Raw genomic sequence first — 21,190 nt, 5'->3', positions numbered from 1 at the left:
CGACGAGTGGAGGTGCCTGGAGAGCAAACCCTCCTGCTGCCCCATGTCTTAATTGCTGCTGCTTGAAAGCAAGGAGGGTGGCTAAAGAGCTTGTGAGTGGTTGACAGGAAAGGCTTTAAAAAAAAGACATTTGAGATTGCCAGAGTTAAATACTGAGGGTGAGGGAGAATGCATGTGTGCACATGTGTATTCAGAAAGAAATTTAGGCAATCCATCAAACTGGGAAGCTGAGAACTTGGAAAGTTTACTTCACCACCCCCAGCCCTGGTCTCATCTGTACAGAGCTCTGCAATGTTGGTTTGCATTTCCTTCAGAAATGCAGCAAAGTCTCTGTAGTGGCTGCATAAGTGTTGTGTTGTGGCCTAGAGATTGAAGTGTGAACCAGGAAGTTGCTTGGAAGGGAAGGTAACTCGAGCAAAAGGCGCTACCGCATTATGTTAGCGCTCTGTTGATATTAATGGTCAGAAGCCATCAAGCTATTGTTTCCCCACTGACCTATGAGGCAGGCAGAAATTCAGCAGATACAGCTCTTTTTTTCTGACCTTGAGGCAGAAAAGCTTCACCTGCTGAATCAGCTGCCTGCCATGCAGCTAGCTAAGAGCAAGGACCCCTGACAGCAAAATAAAACCCACCTTATCTTCTCCTCTTTACTCCTCTTCTCCACCCCGGCACAAAATGCTTGGTTATCATGCATTTAAAATTATATGTAGAGTTTAATTTTACTTGAATGATTTTCAATAGCAACTGTGAAGTTTGGGTTTGTCAACTTTTTGGTGGCTTTAACAGTTGTTGTTTTTTAATGTTCATATGATTCTGAATTCTGGGCTTTTGGATAAGCCTTACAGTTGTGTTTTATTTTTATTTATAAAATTATTTATGTGCCACCATTGGGTGGGCAGAGGCCTCCTAAGATGGCTGTTAATATCATAGAAACACAACAGATACAACCAAAGCTTGACAACGACAAGCAGCAGCATCAACAGCTCTGGTTGCTAAACAGGATGGAGAAAGTGACTTTCCAGAACCAGGTAAATGTTGATTGGTTAATTTCATAGACGTTGCCATTTTGCGACAAGGGAAATTGAAACCTGCATCTTGAATATGGTATATCTCCTGCCTTGGAAGGCTGCTGCAACTTCTGTTTGCAATACAGAAAAGAAGATATCTGTGCAACTGCTGTGCAATTATGGAGGGTTTACTGGCAAACTTTTATGAGAGTAGTATAATGGAGTGTGTGCCGGGAGAAACAACATCTTCCAAATTGTTCTTTTGACATCCGAGCACTAATTAAATTCGCATAGTAGAAAAGTTCCGCTGTGGAAAATGGAAGGCAGGGAGGAGGTTTGTGGGAAACGAAGCAGGAGATCCCCAACTATGAGCTTCAGAGTCATTTTCTGTCTCGTTGTGTTTTCATTCAGCCCTCCTTCCAAGGTGCTTCAGAGTGGATGGGTCGGAGCTCCTCTTCCCATCAGTCTTGCCTTCACAATGGCCCTGTGCGGGAGACGTGGCTGAGGGGGCCTGTCTGTCCCAAGGCCACATAGCGAGCTTCATGGCTGTCAGGGTGTCGTGGTGCTTCCCACTAACAACGACCCTCAACTCCCAATCTGTATATTTACATTGCTTTATTATACAAATATGTACAAGTCAGAGCTAAAGTTCTAGTGTCCATTCAGTCACTTTCCGAGTTACAGCCATTGTGGTCTTATTCAGGTGTTTGCCTGAACACCTGACAGCTTAAAGTGGCAACATCTCTGCATGTGAAGAGCCATCTTCAGACCTTTGCATATTTAGCACAGAAGTCTGCAGGGGCTTCCAGGCACATTTGGTATGTAGAAGCTGGCCTGTGGTTCCTGAGGTTGAGGAGGCTTCATGGTTCATTTTGTGCTGAACAGGTAAAGAGATATTTCCATGCACAAGGGGCATTTAGTCCAACCTCCTGCAGGCAGTTGGCCATCCAATTTCTGCTTAAAAACCTCCAATGAAGGAAAATCCACCACCTTCAAGGGAGTCTGTTTCACTGTCGAATAGCTTTTACGACCAGAAAGTTCTTCCTAATGTTTGGTAGGAATTTCCTTTCTTGTAATTTGAATCCATTGGTTCAGGTCCTACCATCTGCAGCAGCAGAGAACAAGCTGATCCTCCATGGGACAGCCCTTTAGATATTTGAAGCGGGCTATCATACTCCATCTTCTCCAGGCTAAACATCTCTTAACTCCTTCAGTTGCTCCTCGTGAGACTTGGTTTCGAAGACCCTTCATCAACTTGGTCACCTTATAGGGAGATATCTGGTTTTCAGTTTCACGATATATCACCAGATAAACATGGCAATATTTCAATTTATCATGATGTTTGAAATAAGGCTGGAACTATGTAGAGGTGAATGTGGTAATGCCCTGGCAACTGCTACAGGTCTAACTAAAACTGATAGTTTTTTATTTACCTTTAACAGTTCTGTAGGAGCTCAGAATTGGTTTACACATGCAGCAGACTAGGGTGGTAGGGTGGTCTGTGTCAGTTGAGAAGGGAGAAAAAACTTTTGCCATACATGTTTGTTTGTTTTTTAAAAGCCTTGCAGTTAGAAAGGTAGTTTTTAACCCAGCCTCTTCCATTCTGTGTTAGATCTCTACTTGCAGGCAGCTCGTATCTTGTTCTTCTTAAGGGGAATGTAAAAATATATATATGTAACTTTGCTCATCTTCCACCTTCAGATTTAATTGATGCAACTTTTTAGAGCATATTGTGCTGCAGTTTATGTGGACGAGGGCTCAGAGCTCTGAAGGAGACATTTTTGGGCCTACTTCTTTCAGCAGACCAGGCCGATCCAATGCTTCTGAACTTGCTTGCAGACTAGAATGCTGCTCCCAGCCAGATTGTGCATTTACCTGGATTTGCTGTACACTTTTGGTGTTCAAAAACGGTGCACACAAATGTATATTTCACATACATTTGTATGTGAAATGGGTGGTGTGGGTGTGTGTTTGTGTGGGTGTGTGTTCAAAATGCATACAAGTTAGATGTTGGCGTTCTTTTTTTCTTTTTAGTTCTTTAAAATAAAATTTGCACAGGACAGGTGTAAGGCAGAGCACCAGCCAGGCTGAAATGGGATGGAGTTTCTGTGCAGCCACAGTCATTGCAGAGACAAGAGTATCACACCATATCCCAAGGTGTTTTAGTCTAGAGAAAATGTTGTGAGAGATGCAGAGCATGGTGTCTGGTAGCCAAAATATGTGTGTGTGTGTGTGTGTGAGAGAGAGAGAGAGAGAGAGAGAGAGCTGCCCATTTAATTAGGCATGGCCAGTTACGGTAATTGCTGCTGCTTGGTCAAAATAACTGACCTTTTAAAAATGGAATTAATCTGGCATCTGCTGGGCAGAGGACCATTTCATCCTTCCCTGTGGTATGTTATGTCGCTAATTGCTAACTATGATTTACTTAGCTGGCTAGTACTTGAATTGAAACACAGCAGACGTGTGCAGTGCAGCAGAGTAAGGCCCATCTCTCTTCAGAATGTGCCTCCCAGGGATGTTCTCTTGCTCCTGTATTAGCCTTGGCAAGGCTGACTTAGAGTACAATCATGGCATTGAATGCTGTCATTTTCTGGTACCTAATGTCTCCGAAAGATTCTTCTGCAGAATCCCAGCTCGTCTGGTGGTCTGTCTTTCTAGCCAGGCGGGTAAACGTCATGGGTGTAAGCCAAGGGGGGGCAGGGGGTAGTTGCCCCCCTAAATCAATCAAAATCAATACAAAACTGAGGTTCTGTCCCCCCCCCCAACAAAAATCCTGGCTACGCCTATGGTAAACATGCTGTTTGCATTTATTGCAGTGGTTCTGAAAGTGGGCTGTAGAGCCCTCTGGGGAGTACTGTATTGGGATTGCCTAGGGGAGTGCTAGGAGTAGGCCTGGGCTATGTGCTGGCTGGGCCTGATGGGAGTTGTAGTCCAGCAACGTCTAGAGAGCACCCCATTGGCAAAGGCTGCTCTGCTGGTTCAGTTTCTTGTGAGCAGAGAATACCAGAGATTTGTGGGGTTACCCTTTTCATTTGCCAGCAGCCAGGAGCCTCCCACCCTTATTCTCAGGAACACAGGAAGCTGCCTTAGTCAATCTCAGTATTGTCTACACCAGTGTTTTTCAACCACTGTTCCGCGGCACACTAGTGTGCCGCGAGATGTTGCCTGGTGTGCCGTGGGAAAATTACTTTATATATAGTCAATATAGGCACAGAGTTAATTTTTTTAACATTTTCTAATGGTGGTGTGCCTCGTGATTTTTTTCATGAAACAAGTGTGCCTTTGCCCAAAAAAGGTTGAAAAACACTGGTCTACACAGCGCAAACCCTCCAACACTTCTATGAAAATAGGCACGTCCAAAGGAAAAGCAGGACATTATAGGGTGGTTTCTGTAAATCTGGGACTATTTCTGGAAAATAGGGACACCTGGAAGGTCTTCACTGGCTGGCAGGAGTTCTCCTGGTTTCTCCCAGCCTCACCTGGAGATGCCAGGGGTTAAATCTAGGGCCTTTCGTGGGCAGAACAGATGCTCTCTCACTGCAGACACAGTTTGTAAAAAAACAACCTCTTATTTCTTGACTGGCCACAGTTCCATTGTCAAACTGTTTCTTCTTGAGAGGCTGAACTGATAGTGAGGTGGGACTAGTCCTGCTTGGCTACTTGCCTCTGTGGTTGCATCCAGACAACTGATTCATCCACTTTGCACAAAATTTCTGAAGAGGTTATATGACACCCACTGTTTTATTGAGTACTAGCTGGCCCGGCCACGCGTTGCTGTGGGGTGTTTTTGTTTTGTTTTGCTTTGCTTTTTAAAATTCTCCTGACCCCGAGAGTATTCTGGAAGCTCCTGTTTTCATTCTTCCCTGTCCCTTTAGAGCAGGGGTCAGCAACCTTTTTCAGCCATGGGCTGGTCCACTTTCCCTCAGACCATGTGGTAGGCCGGACTATATTTTTTTTGGGGGGGGGGTGAACTAATTCCTATGCCCCACAAATAACTCAGAGATGCATTTTACATGCGAAGCTGCGGCGGCCATTTTAGGTTAGGGCACTGGAGCCTTAAAGAGCATTCTCCCCTACCCCAGTCCCAAAATCACGCACCCCAGCAACACAATCCCCTCAGAGCTGGTCTTACTCAGTGCGACCTCTCAGGCATGCCTCCTGCTCCGTGTTTTTCTCTCTCTCGGCGCATGCGAAGCTGTGGCGGCCATTTTAGGTGAGGGCACAGGCATTGTTGCTCTGGCCAGGTCTGATGATGTCAAGGGGCGATCCGCCTTTCTATTGGATGCTGTTGGAGTCTTCATTCCTTTTGCTGGTGAGGTATAATAGGCGCACCACTCCCCCCCTTTATCCTTTATTTTAGGTATGGCAGGTGTGGGTTTTTAAAATTTTTATTATGCCAGATCCTTCCTTGATGGTCATGTTACGCTGTGTCCTAATTTGATGCTGTCTGGTGCAGTGGTTATGGAGAACATAGGTTTCCGGCGTACACACAATGGGAACATTTATATATATATATATATATAGAGAGAGAGAGAGAGAGAGAGAGAGAGAGAGATTTGTTTTACAGTGAGCTTCATGTCCAGACATTATCACCCCACACTTTCCAGTGTACTTTTCTGTCACTGGCCTTCCTGCAAAGAGTTTTGTTTCATTTGTTTTTGGAAGCAGGTTTGTTGTGCAAGATCAAATCCACTTCAGTTGCACAATGTGCATTTTTGGGTCCCCTCTGCAAATACTGACAATCTACAAGTGTACTGTGAGCCACTGATAGCTGGTCTGGTGGCAGACAGATGTTCACAAAGACTTTATTGGCGTTGACCTCCCTGGAGCAGATGATATTCCAGGCCTTGTGAAATTGAACAGGTTTGTTAGAAATACTAGCCAGATTGTATACGAGATGCTGAAGGAATGTTGCAATTTACTTTGAGTTTCTTTCTTGCAGTGCTTGTGGAAGCCTTAGAAGGCTGTTTGTCCAAAGCTCCATTGCTTTGTTTGTTTCTTTGCTGGGCTGAAAGGCAGCCTATTTGCCCTTCTTCATTACCACAGTTCAGAGATGATAGACATAAAGTACATGGTTTTTTGACAGTGCACAGCACTTCAGAGCAAATTGCCAGTTTCAGTCAGATGTATGCAAGTGAAGGAGGCCAATTGTCGTCCATCAACTTAATCGCTATTGGGATGAGAGTCGAGAGCAAATGCTGTAGATGTAGCAAATGGAGAAAAGTCTTGAGAATCTTTTTATCCAATCTCTCTCTCTCTCTCTCTCTCTCTCTCTCTCTCTCTCTCTCTGTGTGTGTGTGTGTGTGATGAATTAATCAATTTGTACCTACTTTAGCTTCTTTTCAATGGAAGATGAGAAGAAAAGTGTAGTTAAGGTTGAGCTAAAGAAATCAAGGAAGCAGTGACATTTCTAAAGGTATAATGAGGAAGAGAGAGAGGTGGCACAATCCATTTGCACTGGGAAGAGAGTTCTAGCTTATCCATGAAGGCCTGGTACGGTATTCACCCTGGACACCCCCAGCCCAGTTGCTCTTCTAGCTTCCTGGCCATCTCAAGAACACCCCACACGTTGCCTTCTGAGAGCCAAAAACAATTGATAGTATCTGCCCACCGGAAGAAAATCCCCTTGTCCTCTTATGGCACCATAGTCTTCTTATATGGGCTTGGTGCTCACAGGTGTATCTACAAAGCTACTCCTCTGTGAGCACTATGAGCCTAGCAGAGCAACAAGAGGGTGGTGGGGGGTATTGTGCATCCCAGATCCAAAAGCCAAGCTCTGTGGAGCAGCTGCTAGTTCCAGTGCTAAACACTCAAGGAAGAGTTCAGAGGGCACTGAGGTGGAAACTTAGAACTGTGATTGTTAAGGGGGTTTTAATTGTTGCTCTGTTTTCCTACATGAACTGCTTTGAGAACTACTTCCTGAACAGAAATTTGTGGAACTTGCATTCTTTCCATCTACTATGCCTTTGAGAAAAGTGGGGAAATATCTGAAGTGCCTAAACATGTCTCCAATGCTACCGTACGTCTCAAAACTGGATTTGTAAGAATTGAGGCCAGAGTATGGATCACCACACTAAATCACTGGCTAAGACTATGCTTCGTCCCGTGTGGTCTTGCTCCCTTAACTATTAAGGACGGTTTCCAGGTGACATGTAAATGCACAGTGATAAACATAATGACAACTCAAGGCTTCACCTTGCAGATCCTACGGAACAAGCCAAAAAAATCATCTTGGCAGCTGTGACATGCAACTTGCGTAACATCTGGGAGCCAGGTGATGGGTACAAACCAGGCAAGCCAGCATCCACTTCCTGAGTGTGCATCTGATTCACTGCTGTGGGAAGCAGAGTGTTGGATCAAATGCATCCTTGAGGGTGACTGTGCCAGGCTTTAGAATAGCCTTCCCCAACCTGGTGCCCTCCAGAAGTTTTGGACTCTCTCTTCCCATCTGCCCCAGCCAGCATCTGGAGGGCACCAGGGAAGGCTGATATAGAGCATCTTCCTGATAATTCAGACTAGGACACATGGGTAAGGCATGTGAGAAACAATTTCTTCAGCTTAAGTTTGTGCCATCATACAGGGGTAGATTTAAGCAGACTTGACAGATGTGCAGGCAACACTTCAGATTGTAACAAATTGCTTCAAAATATGCCTTATTCAAGTCAAGAGAGTCCTGTTATTCCTATAATGGTGGCTATGGTAGAATTATTCTTGTAAAGAACATTTTCTCAAAGACCAGCTTGATGTGTATGATCTCAGAGGAGTCAGTTCCATCCATTCCAAGTTTTCAAACCATCTTCCTTTTGTATTCTTGCTAATGAACAATTGTAGTTTCATGCCTTTAATTGAAATGTGATAATGTTGGTGCTCCCAATGCAGAAGTTACCATAGAGCTCTCTCCATGGCGCCCATCCCCAAGCATGCTGTGTGAGTGTTTTGCAAGCACCTCAAATTGTTTGCACTCCACTTAATATTTCCCAAATTCAAAAAGTTCTCTCATTGCTGTAAGTGACTGAGGGTGTTCCAGCACTGCCTTTGCAGCTCTAGCACTCCAGACTTAAAGCCATTACAAATGTGAGGGTTTCGGCAAGGGAGACAGAGTAAGCCAGAAAAAGGGACGGAATGAAAAATGTGGCACACATTGCTGATGAAGCTGATGACGGTCCTGAGTGCCAGTTGCAATATCCAGGAGCTGGGGACGTCCTGCCATCTCTTAAACTGGGCAATAAATTTTTGCTTTGCTTTTGAGAACTGGGCAGCAGTGAATATGCCATGAATAAGAGTAACGGCTGTAGCCTTTTGGCAGCTAATTAACTGATCCCGATCCTGCAGACTCTTCCGATGTTCTGAATGGCATTCACTCCCAAAGCCCTGTCCTGTTTTGAGTGACCTGCAGTCCTGTGACGGATGTTCCCCCTTCCTTCCTCTTTGCAGATCATTGGCCTCGTGATACTGTGCATTGGCATCTATGCCGAAGTGGAAAGGCAGAAGCACCGGACCCTGGAAGGGATCTTCCTTGCACCAGCACTGATTCTCCTCCTCCTCGGCATAACAATGTTTGCCGTTTCCTTCATTGGGATGGTGGGCTCCCTCCGAGACAATCGGACGCTGCTGAAAACAGTAAGGCTGCTTCCCCCCTTCCTCCACTCCTGGAACTCTTCCAGCTCCAAAAGTTCATGGTGCTGATGAATAAGACAGTGTTTTTCAACCACTGTTCCGCAGCACACTAGTGTGCCGCGAGATGTTGCCTGGTGTGCCGTGGGAAAAATTGAAAAATTCAAGAGAATTACTTTATATATAGTCAATATAGGCACAGAGTTAAATTTTTTAACATTTTCTAATGGTGGTGTGCCTCATGGTTTTTTTCATGAAACAAGTGTGCCTTTGCCCAAAAAAGGTTGAAAAACACTGGAATAAGAGGCTACCATAGCAGCCCAGAAGGTAACTTTTGGGATTGTAGAGTCATAGAATTGCAGAGTTGGGAGGGACCCCAAGAGTCATCCAGTCCAAACCACTGCAGTGCAGGAGTCACAGCTAAGTAATTCCTGATGGCCACCCAACCTCTGCTGAAAATCCTCCAATGAAGGAGAGTCCACCACTTTCCATGGGATTCTGTTCCACTGCCAGACAGATCTTGCCATCAGAAACTTCTCCCTAAGGTTCAGTCAGAATCTCCCTTCTTGTCATTTGAATCTATTGGTTTGGGGTCCTCCCCTCTGGAGCAGAAGGAAGCAAGCTGGCTCCACCTTTTGTGTGACAGCCCTTCAGAGATTTCATGGTGGCTGTCATCTCAGTCTTCTCTTCTCCAGACTAAACATATCCATCTCCCTCAACAGTTAGTAGTTCTCGAGGTGCTGAGAATTTACTACTGCTCCTTCCCTCTGATATATGACAGTCCTGTGGGCACAAAGAGAGGCTGCATGGCCCAGGTGTTGACAGGCGCCAAATGCTCAGACAATATTGCACCTATTCTGTTTGTATAAGATGCTATCTGCATCCTTCCAGGTCCAATTCATAGTGCTGCTGGTTACATTTATGGCCCCTAACAGTTTGGAGTCAAGTTACTTGAAGGACCACCTTCACCCATGTTAAACCTGCCAAGATGGGTGATGTGGGGAGGGAGGGAGAAGTCAAGCTGTTGGGCATGAGAAATTCAGCCTTTTCCATGGTGGCCCCATGGCTGTGGAGCTCCTTGCCTCCTCCTTGCTGCTGTTTAGGTGGGCTCTAACAATGTTTCTATTCATTACTGCTTTTAGCAAAGGTGTGGGAAAAGATAGAGGATTACTCTCTTTATTAGGCAGACAGGGTGACGGAACTGGATTTTGGAAGTGAAATGTTTTACTGTTGCTATCTTATTATTATTGTGTTGGTTGATATTTTATGTGGTTTTATACATGGGAAGATCTGCAGTGACATGTCATACTCCAAGTAGATTCACTGAAATGGGTAACTTGTGTGATTGATTCGAAATGGTGGACCTCTAAGCTGCCCCAGGTGCTGTGGAATATGCATGCCATCCTATTCTCTTTGCTTCAGGGAAAGTGTGTGTGTGATCAGATAGTTATTTTGAGAGACCCAAATGTGCTGCTAAATTGCCTCACAACAGAAGCACCTCTAAAAGATAGGAAGCATCTACAGGGGTTTGCTTCATTGCCCACGTAAACATCATTTGATGTGAATCTTAATTAATTTTCACTCCAAATTGCAAGGGATGACTCTTGGATAAACATCTGTGGGGTTTCTTAAATGATTTTTGCATGTGAAGTGCAGAGAAAAATATTTTAATTTTAAAGACATTTAATTTTAAGAATTGGACAGAATCGGGGCTTCTTTCTCCATCTTCTGCTTTCTCATCCTTCAGAACTGTTTTCTGACTCTTCGGGAAGATAGGGGTGGTCTGAAGTGGAGATGAGAGAGAGACTGAAGTTGATAAAACCAGAAACTTAATCTCAGGGTGTGGGTTCGAGCCCCACTTTGGGCAAAAAATAAATAAATCCCACATTGCATGGGGTTAGACTAGATGACCCTCATGGTCCCTCCCAACTATTCTATTCTATTTTTATGATTTTTCAGGAAGAACAAGAACACCCTCCATAGTGTTGGGAGGTTTTTTGAGGGTATATTCTGCTGATGCAATAATAATGCATTAGGGACAAAACAATTAGTCAGTGGAATAATGTCTGAACCGTTCAGTATACATCCAGCTCTATTGCACTTCATCAATAACCACATCAGTAAAATGTTGCAGAATACTCCCCCCCCCCACACACACATACAAAAAAACCCAGTCTGGAGTGGCTCCATCTTCTCCATCATCCTACAAACTCATTTCTGGCTCCTGTTTGCTTTGCAACAAAGTTCCATTGTTTGCAACAAAGTTCCCCCCATTGACTTCTTCCTGCCCCCCTCCCCACTCCATCACCACCAGTGAAAAAGTTGCCCCCAAATTCCTTCTATTTTGCCACCGGCAGACGAGGTGAGAGGGCCTTGTTTCCCCAGCCCTAGAAGCACAAGCCCATGCAATGGAGTGTTCTTGCTTGCCTTTCTTCAGATTGCAGCTGGAGAAAGATACTTCCTCCCTGCCTCCCTCTTCCCATTCTTATGGTGTCTTTGTTCTGCATGCAGGCATTTCAGAACAACTGGCACACACACACCCCCTTTGGTTTGGCTCCTGTCTGCTCTGTGTAATAGGATGTTGAATGAAACAGCTGGCAGATGCTTCGTAGTTAAACAACAGGGACAAAAGCATTTTTTTCTGGCTGAGGATGGAAGGGTAGCATTTCTCAGTGGCCTTTGCAGGAGGTCTTTGGTTCAATAAAACTGTTTCATAACCAAGATAGCGGGCGATGACAAATACCGCTCCAGGGCTAAGTGGCAGAATTCGGGGCCGTTTTGACACAGTTTGGGAACTGGTGAGCGAAATCAGACAGATAGATGCAGCCTGATGTTCTTTTGTGGGCAGGTGCAGATTCCCCCCCCCCCCAAACACATGTTACAATAGATGTGAGAAAAGGAAGTGCTTCCTTTCTGTTATTTCCTGTAAGCCTGACTGAAAACTTACACGATGGGTTTAATAGCCATTCTCCCCCTCTTCCTCCCCCCAATCCCTGAAACTGTTACTCTGCAGTTCTGGGGTCTTTCTGGCAAATTACAATTCCAGGATGCTTTGGTTGGGTGCAGGTGGGGAACCAGGGTATTCCTAGTTCCAGGTTATGAAATGGATATGTTTAGGGAATAGCAAGGCCTTGTATTTTCAAAAAAGAAATCTGATGGGGGCATCAGTGGATGATGCCCAGCCCTTGATGTGCTCCTCTCAACTTCCTTCTGTTCTCAATTTATTGTCTTCATTACACAAGTCTGATTGTTCTTCTGCTGAGCAGGATTCTTTTGCCTTGTCATGGAGACCTCAGCCCTTGCCCTCCCGTATGTTATGACTGGAAGAAGGTGAACCCAGAGCAGAGAGGCAAAGGGCACTCTCTCCAACAGATATTCAGCACCTCTGTATTTTAGGTTCATTGGGAGGAGGCAAGGTCCAGAACTCAATCAGGAACAGCAAATCCTTCCGGACTCCATAGGTGGCCTTTGTTCTTGCCGCACAGGTATTGTGGGGTTAAAGGCTTTCTCAAGTGGGAGGTGGCTTTCCCCAGATGTTTGCTCTGGCTACTGTGGTCAGTGTGGATTCCACCAGTTAGAACAACTTCCTCTGGACAACAGAGTCCTTCTCTTCCCAGTATCTTTCTCATAAGAACAAAAGACTAGCCAGCTGGATCAGGCCAGTGGTCCATCTAGTCTACATTGGATGGCCAGATGCCTGTGAGAAACCAGCAAGCAGGATTTGAGCCCATGAGCCCTCTTCCCTCTGTGGTTTCCAGCAACTGGAATTCAGAAGCAGTTCTTCCTCCAGCTGTGGTGGCAGGGCCATCCTGGCTAATACCCATCAGTAGCCCTCTCCCCCTCCATCAATTTGTCTAATCCTCTTTTAAAGCCATCTAAACTAGTGGCCATCACTGCCTCCTGTGAGAGCAAGTTCCGTAAATTAACTCTGTGCCGCTGGAAGAAGAACTTTATTTTATCTCTCCTGAATCTTCCAACATTCAGCTTAATGAGAGAAGCAGAAAAACCTTTCATAGTTTCATAGAATTGTAGAGTTGGAAGGGACCCCAGGGGTCATCTAGTCCAACCCCCTGCAATGCAGGAATCACAGCTAAAGAAGCCCCGACAAATGGCTATCCAGTCTCTCTTCGAAAGCCTCCAGTGAAAGAGAGTCTACCACCTTCTGAGGTTGTCCATTCCATTTATTGTTAGGATCCAGAGAACATGATTGCCTTGTTTAGCCACTCAGTACCCATGGCGCAAGGGACGCGGGTGGTGCTGTGGGTTAAACCACAGAGCCTAGGGCTTGCTGATCAGAAGGTCAGCGGTTCGAATCCCCGTGATGGGGTGAGCTCCTGTTGCTCGGTCCCTGCTCCTGCCTAACTAGCAGTTTGAAAGCACATCAAAGTGCAAGTAGATAAATAGGTGCCACTCCAGCGGGAAGGTAAAACGGCATTTCCGTTTGCTGCTCTGGTTCACCAGAAGCAGCATAGTCATGCTGGCCACATGACCCAGAAGCTATACACCGGCTCCCTCGGCCAGTAACATGAGATGAGCGCCGCAACCCCAGAGTCGGACACAACTGGACCCAATGGTCAGGGGTCCCTTTACCTTTACCTTACCCATGGATACCAAATGCATGAGTGGGCTCTCTAGAAAGCTTCCAGATAGCCCCGCTCCTTAGATCACCACAATCACCTCCACAGCCAGTATATGACTGGTGTCAGTCTTGTTTGGTACCCACGCTGCTGAGCAGTTGAATATGACTAGCACGGCTGAACAGCACAACCAGGACCAGCTCCCAGAATTTTTGTCATGTCTAGGACAAACATCATTAACAATCTCTGGTGATAACCAGCAGCTCCCCCCCCCCCCAGCCCCAGCAGCACCACCTACTTGTAGTTAGGTGAAGTATTTTGCATTATTTGAGAAACAGCTGCTGTCTGTTTCCACTTGCAACATCCTTGCTCTGCCTTAGGAAATCCTCAAGACTACCCAGTCTCCACAGCAGCAAAAAAAAGCCAGTGTGTGAGAGAGTCTGTTTATTTCGGAATTTCTGGATCACTTTGCATTTAAAGAATACCTGCTGAGTGTACAAAAATTGGATATAAATCATATTGCAAATGATAAAGTGTTAAAAACGTGAAGCCAACAATAAGCTGCAGCATTGAAATGGACTGATTTGAGAAGGCCTGGGGTGGTGGTGAGGTGAATATTGGAGACATAACACTTTGGGGACTTGCTTCACTTCTAGAAAAACATCTAGCTGTGATTTCTGCATTGCAGGGGGTTGGACTAGATGACTCTTGGGGTCCCTTCCAACTCTACAGTTCTTGGCCCACCTCAAAACAAAAACACTGCAACCTACCCATGAATATGTGCTAATTATCTCTCTCCCCTTTGATTATTTTTGAGTTAAATTTATGTTCTCATTGAATGATGGAGAATGGTCAGGGGTGTGGGGAGGATACACAGGAGAAAATTTTCGGCAATGCCTAATGAAAAGTGACCAGCACCAGAACCCAGGTTTAAAAAATGCTGAAAATAGTGTTTTGTGCTTTTCAATTTCTGTGCTGTTGCTTCCCCCTTTTTTGTAAGCAATACCAACAGGTTGTTTCGCCTCCTGTCTGCTAGCATCCCTGCTCCACTGCAAGCTGAGCTGTGTTTGTATACGCTGCAAATCTCTGCTTTCCGCTGTGATGGGTGGGGGGACTGGGCTCCTTGAGTTGGTTTTGTTGACATGCTGTGGAGATGATGTGACTCCCATCTCCCGGCAGCCGCAGGAGAGCTATGTGTCACATGTTTTGTCACTGTGTTCTTCTGGTGAACTGATGAGATGGAAGATGCGCTTGCTGTTTAGCAGGTGACAGGCTTCAGGAGCTGCCTTGTGTTGCCTTGCTTGCCTCCAGGTGAGCTTTCCTCTTGTGCCCCTTGCGGTCCAGTTGGAGTTAACCAGATTTGGGAGGAAGGAGGAAGGAGGTAGTTTGGTGTGTGCCATGTTAAAGGGAAGCAGGAGGGGCAGTTTAATGTAACAAAGGATGGCAGTTTGGGGTTGGGTGGAAATTTTGTCAGTGAGAAGGAGTGAGGGGAGCAAATTCTGTGCTTTGTTGTTGTTCAGTCGTTCAGTCGTCTCCGACTCTTCGTGACCCCATGGACCAGAGCACACCAGGCTTTGTCCATGGAGTTTTCTTGGCAGGGATACTGGAGTGGCTTGAAAGTTCCTCCTCCAGGTGGATCACATTTAGTCTAAACTCTCCACTATGACCTGTCCATCTTGGGTGGCCCTGCATGGCATAGCTCATAGCTTCCCTGAGTTATTCAAGCCCCTTCGCCACGACAAGGCAGTGATCCATGAAGGAGAAATCCCTGTGCTAGGGATCATTAAGAAAGGTACTGCCAGTATCATAATGCCATTATACAAATCCGTGCTGTAGCTGCATTTGGCCGACAGTTCTGGTCACCTCACCTGAGAAAAAGGCTATTGTAGAGTTGGGAAAGTGTTCAGAAAAGGGCAGCCAAAATGATCCAGAGGTGGAGCAACTCCCCTATAAGGAAAGGTTGCAGCGTTTGAGACCTTTTAGTTTAGAGGAAAGGTGAGTAAGAGGTGACATGAGAGAAGTTTAGATAATTATCAGCGACATGAGAAAAGTAGATAGAGAATAGTTGTTCTGCCTCTCTCATAATGCTAGAACTCGTGGACATGCAATGAAACTGAATGTTGGAAGATTCTGGACAGATAAAATAAAGTACTTCTTCATGCAGCCAATCAGTTTCAGTGTATCTGAAGAAGTGTGCATGCACATGAAAGCTTATACCAAGAACAAACTTAGTTGGTCTCTGAGGTGCTACTTGGGACGCGGGTGGCACTGTGGGTTAAACCACAGAGCCTAGGGCTTGCTGATCAGAAGGTCGGCGGTTCGAATCCTGCGACGGGGTGAGCTCCCGTTGCTCGGTCCCAGCTCCTGCCCACCTAGCAGTTCGAAAGCACGTCAAAGTGCAAGTAGATAAATAGGTACCGCTCCGGCAGGAAGGTAAACGGCGTTTCCACATGCTGCCCTGGTTCGCCAGAAGTGGCTTAGTCATGCTGGCCACATGACCTGGAAGTTGTACGTCGGCTCACTTGGCCAGTAAAGCGAGATGAGCAGCGCAACCCCAGAGCCGTCCGTGTCTGGACCTAACGATCAGGGGTCCCTTTACCTTTTTTAAGGTGCTACTTCCACAGGAGGTAGTGATGGCCTTCAGCTTGGAATTAAAAGAGGATTAGACAAATTTATGGAGGAGAGGGCGATTGGTGGCTGCTAACCAGGATGGCTCTGCTCTGCCCCCACAGTTAGAGGCAGCAATGTGTCTGAATACCAGTACCTGGAAGCCACAAGAGGGGAAAGTGCTCTTGTTCTCAAGTTCTGCTTGAGAGTTTCCCACAGGCATCTGACTGGCTTCTGAGAGAACAGAAACCAACAGGCCCTTCTTATGTTCTTAAGTAATTTCCATCTCTCTGGGTACGTGTCAAGGCAGCTTCAGCTTCCTTGGATCTCTTGATTTACGATGCCTTCACTAACCAGGTTGATGCCCTTCAGATGATTTTGACTCCAGCTCCCACCAGCCCCAGCCAGCATGGCCTGCGCTCAGAGATGATGGGAATTGTAGTCCAGCAATACCCAGAGGCCCCAAGTTTTCCCACCCCTTCTTTAGAGTTGGCTCTTACTTTGTGTGAAGCAATCCTTTCCAACACACGGGAGGACAGAGTGAAAAAGCACAAGATGTGTCTCTAGATTTTTAGTTGATCTTTTAGTTAAATCTCAGAGATGGTTGATCTTTGTAAAGTCAAGGGATTGCTCCTCCCTTGTGAGAATCTGGCTTCTGCAAGTAGCACGGCGTCTTCATAAATAATGGATTTTAGAGTTACACTGCTTGTCCTTGGTGTCAGTCTGGCGTGGCCCGCCTCCTTCATTCTAGCTGGCCTCCAGCTGCAAATGTGTAATGAAGGAGAAAAGTGTTCTTCACTCAGTTTTTTCAGTGTGGAGCAGAGTGTGGATATCTGGGCAGTAGCCTGCCTGCCTCCTTTCGCTCTCAAATACTCCTCCTAAAGGCTGCAACAGCCAAGTCAAGCCTGACAGAAGCGAGCTAGTGATAGGCTCCTTTTCAAACCTAAAGCACATCTGGAGGCTGTGTTTGGAAGTAGTGGCATATAATGGAGACAGGATTCTGATCCTTCAAGGCAGCTGAAAGTATAAACACCCATCGTCCTCTGCTTGGTTGTGGAAAGATCTCACTGCCCTTTCCACATCCACATTTGAATTTGTACCTTATTGTCATCAGTCTCAGATGATGTCTCTTGGGGCTGCTTATATTAGTGTTGTTACACGTCACCCCAACCTCCAAGCGGTGAGAGACTCCAGGGGCTACAGGAATTTACGCAGGCTCAGTTTCCTTGGATTGAAGTTGTTTTCTCATGAAGTGAGGAAACAACCCAGTCCTTCAGTGGTGAATTGAGAAAGTGTGTGTGCGTGTTTCAAGTTAGCCCACTGTTTTGGCCCCAAACTGTAAGGATGTGCTTACCATGTTGCTGGTGGAAATGGCAGGAGTGGCTCATCTGGTGTGATGGAACCACATCAATAGTCTCCCACAAGAAATGCAACTCCTGCTTAAGGCAGGGTAAGGCTGGCTCTGTGCAAACACACCAGCGGAGCCATTCCAGCACTCCTGCTATGATACCGCTTTAAACAGTCATGGCTTCCCTCAAAGAATTCTGGGAGCTGTAGGGTGTTAAGAATGCTGAGAGTTATTAGAAAACTCCCAATTCTGCTCAGGGTGGATTTGATTTAAATCAAACTGATTTAAATCACTAGTCAGTAAGGCTCAGGGTGCATTTAAATAAAAAAAAAAACCATTTTTTAAAATTTAAATTGAATTTTTTTTTATTTAAATCCACCCTGAACCTTACTGACTAGTAATTTAAATCATGATTTAAATCGTGATTTAAATCAGTTTGATTTAAATCAAATCCACCCTGATTCTGCTCCCCGAGCTACAGTTCCCACCGTACATCAAAGGAAACTCTGGGAACCATAGCTCTGGGAGGGAAATAGGGGTCTCCTGGTGACTTTCAGAACCTTTAAACTACAGCTCCCATAATTCTTTGGGTGAAGCCATGACTGTTTAAAGTGGCGCCATATAGGTGCGGTGTGAATGTGGCCTTAGTTCAGCTTGAGCCTCTAATACGTTAAGTCAGTGTAGGTCATGCCAGATAACAGCAGGCACTGGGCACTCTGATAACAGCAGGCTGCTGGTACTCACCCAAGGGGCACCGTGAAGCATCCTGAGGCCTTCTGAAGGCTGGCTGGTCTGGACCTGTTGTTACACCTGCCCCTGGGGAGAAACTGCCTGTTTTTTCAAGGGCCATTGCTCAGGTCTGCAGCCATTCCTTCTTGTGGCATGGGGGCAGTGAGGAGTGCATGGTCAGAGGACTTGAGCAAAGCCCCAACTAGGGGCATCATTCAAAACTAGTTGGAAGCCCACATCATGATAACCGTTTCATTATATTTAACTGGCAATAAATTGCGAACAGCCTTCAAAACGCCATGGGGCAGTATAATTGCAAGCAATTTGAGAAGTCCTGTCCCTGTGTGTGCTGATTGCTGGCTGCCGCCTTCCAAATACCGTTTTACCTCCCCCAAAGTGAGATTGGCTGGCTGCTTCCTTCCAAGCGGCAGGAAGGAGAGGAGAGCGGGGAGTGCTGAGATGGACCATGCTCTGTCACAGCTGGCTCCCTCTGGCTGGCTAGCTGCCTTTCCTTTCAGCTGCATTTCCCCTCCCCAATCCCTCCTATGGCAGAACAGTGCCAGCCTTAGCACCTCCCCTTAACCGCAGTATTGGTGCTTTAAGAAAGAGTGCTTCCTCTCTGCCTGTGCCTTCCTTCCTTCCTTCCTTCCTTCCTTCCTTCCTTCCTTCCTTCCTTCCTTCTCCTGGTTGCTTCTTCTCTCCCTCCCTCCTCAGCTGAGGCACCACAATCCTGCACGTTGCTGGGAAGGACAGCCCAGCCCACCCCTCCTTATTTCAGACATCAAGATATGGTTGTTGTTGTTGAGTCGTTCAGTCGTGTCCGACTCTTCGTGACCCCATGGACCAGAGCATGCCAGGCACGCCTATCCTTCACTGCCTCCCGCAGTTTGGCCAAACTCATGTTAGTAGCTTCGAGAACACTGTCCAATGTATATCAAGATATACATGATGGCTAGCTGGTAAAAAATCATGATGTTGAAAACCAGGTATCGCTCAAGGCCAACTTCTGACCTGGATGGTCCAGGGATGAGGGATGATGGCTCACCAGGCAAAACCTCCCCCCCCCCCCTTTCTGAGGCCAGAGAACATGCCAGGTGAGGAAAGAGTGGCCCCTGTCACTCCTGTAAGCACCTTCTTTCCAAGGAGGCATCATGAAATAGTCCATGAAGTCAACCCTCCTGAAATTATGCCCCAATTTTCAGCAGGGTGAAACAGCCTGCTCTTGAATTTGACCCATATCTGGAGATTTGGGGGACTGGCACCTTTGTGTACAAAACAATTACTCCACCACTTTTGAAAAAAGATAGGATCTGCATCTGTTTAGCAAAGAAGCTAGAATAAAGCAATGCAAATTGAGTACGCATATAATCATTTAACATACAAGTGGTTGCAGGGGGCAAATAATAAGTGAGAAGTGCCAAGGTTAAGGGCCTGAAGTCAGTACAGAGTGAGGTTTGCAATCTCAGAGGTCAACCTTCTGGGGCACATTTGCAAACTGAAGGAGCTGTTGTGGGTACCATGCACACAGGTACAACCAACAAGCACAGAGAGTCTCTCTCTGCCACCGCTCCCCCTCTCTGACACACACACACACACACACACACTCATTCACACACTCAATCTCTCACACACCCGTCCCACCAAATCAGACTTGAAAAAAGCTGTATATCATTTACACCAGTGCAGGTCTCTGAGGGCACATTTCTGCATGCAGGGGCCACGCGGGAGACCCATGAGTTAGGCTGCCCTTTGTTTCTGTATCTATGATCCCTTCCTGAGACCCTGGAGAATTCCTTTCCATCAGTGGAGGCAGTGCTCAGCAAGATGGGCCAATGGCAGCTTCGTATGTGAGTTCCCACAGCCAAAGTGGCAGTAGCATGTCTGATTCCCTCCAGCTGAATGAAGACTGAGCAGTCCAGCTCTCCTCTTGAAAGCAGTGGGTGGAACTGAAGAGGGCAGTCCATGGCTGTGGGTCTGCCTTGCTGGCACAGAGCCTTTGTTGCCTGTGAGTTGACTTCAGAGGGCTAGAAAATGCATCCCAAAGCATTGCATTGGTTGCCCTCCCCCTTATTGCCTTCTGTTTGCTCTGCAGATCTCTAGCTGGCTGGTGCTGATGCTGGCAGCCATAGCACAAAACACCCAAAGGGCTTCAGGTTCAGAGAAGGCTGTGGAATGGGTGCAAGGAAAAAGTCCTTAGGTGCAACAGGTTTTAAATAGGGAGAGGAGTTTGGTCTTGGTTCTGTAGATGCTTTTAATGGTCCCAGATGCACACATTCTGAGTCGAAGACTCTGCAGGGACACTGTAAAAAATTTACAGAATCCATTTAATGTTGAAAAGACCACTTTAAATGATAGTGTCAGAAGCCGTCATGAAGATCCAAAAAGAACAAAATAGCACAGCCTATTTAATGGGACAAACTGAACTAGAAAACTTACAATATTTACTTTAAAAGAACACCAACCTAATCAAGGACCAACAGCTGCAACACAGTGTGACATTGTAGAGCACCTTGTATGCACCACTAAAAAGGTATTGAGTTGCCAGTATGTCTCTGTGTCAGAATCAGTCCCCACCCACCTTTGCTTCCATGGTATCAAACTTCACCCACAAAGGAATGTGCTGTTCTGATTCGGCTTTTGCGTGTGCCTGCACAGCAAGGCAGGCTGGTGATTGCAGCTCCACAGTGAGACTGAAGCTAAATACTTCTCACCCTCCTTTCTGATAACCGAATTTTACATGGGATTTCCAGCTGCCATGGGGAAGAAAGTGCATAGTTAACCCATGGAACTTCCTCCCAAAGGAGGCAGTGTTGGCCACTAGCCTAGATGGCTTTGAAAGAGGATTAGATAAATTCATGGAGGAGGGCTATCGATGGCTACTAGCCATGTGGCTATGCTGTGCCCTCCACTGTTGGAGGCAGTAATGCTTCTGAATCACAGTTGCTGGGAACCACCAGAGGGGAGAATGCTCTTGTGCTTGAATTCTGCTTGTGGGTTTCTCATGGACATCTGGTTGGCCACTGTGAGAACAGGATACTGATCCAGCAGGCCCCTCTTATGTTCTTAAAGTCCCCTCTGGCTGAAAGGCCTGAAGTGAAATACATCTCTTCCTCCTCCTCCTCCTCTCTGTTAATAGAATTTCCAGCTGCCATGGCAAAGGAGCAGCCGCTACCTCGAGACTGCCTCACTCTGAAGAGGGACCCCATTCCTCAGAGCAGGGCATGGAGATGCACCAGGTGCCCTGGAACCCAGCACAGCGGCTTCCATCAGTAGGTGCTTGGCGAGAGCAGTGGCCAACAGCTGGCAAG

The 21,190-nt window shown here is 46.3% G+C and overlaps 1 protein-coding gene across 3 annotated transcripts in view; it reads left to right on the top strand.

Moving 5' to 3' along the window:
* The window catches only part of LOC117052295 (tetraspanin-15-like), an 88,320-nt gene that overhangs the window by 9,929 nt on the left and 57,201 nt on the right, over nucleotides 1–21,190 (top strand). For all 3 annotated transcript variants that reach the window (XM_033159103.1, XM_033159102.1, XM_033159101.1), the window contains exon 2: nucleotides 8,442–8,627. In XM_033159103.1, the coding sequence (XP_033014994.1) occupies nucleotides 8,442–8,627 (186 nt within the window). The remainder of the gene's footprint in view (nucleotides 1–8,441; nucleotides 8,628–21,190) is intronic.

Source organism: Lacerta agilis, chromosome 8 (assembly GCF_009819535.1).
Source record: "Lacerta agilis isolate rLacAgi1 chromosome 8, rLacAgi1.pri, whole genome shotgun sequence".
Taxonomy (NCBI): domain Eukaryota; kingdom Metazoa; phylum Chordata; class Lepidosauria; order Squamata; family Lacertidae; genus Lacerta; species Lacerta agilis.
Note: the sequence above shows the minus strand (reverse complement) of the source record. Positions and strands in the feature narration are given on the sequence as shown.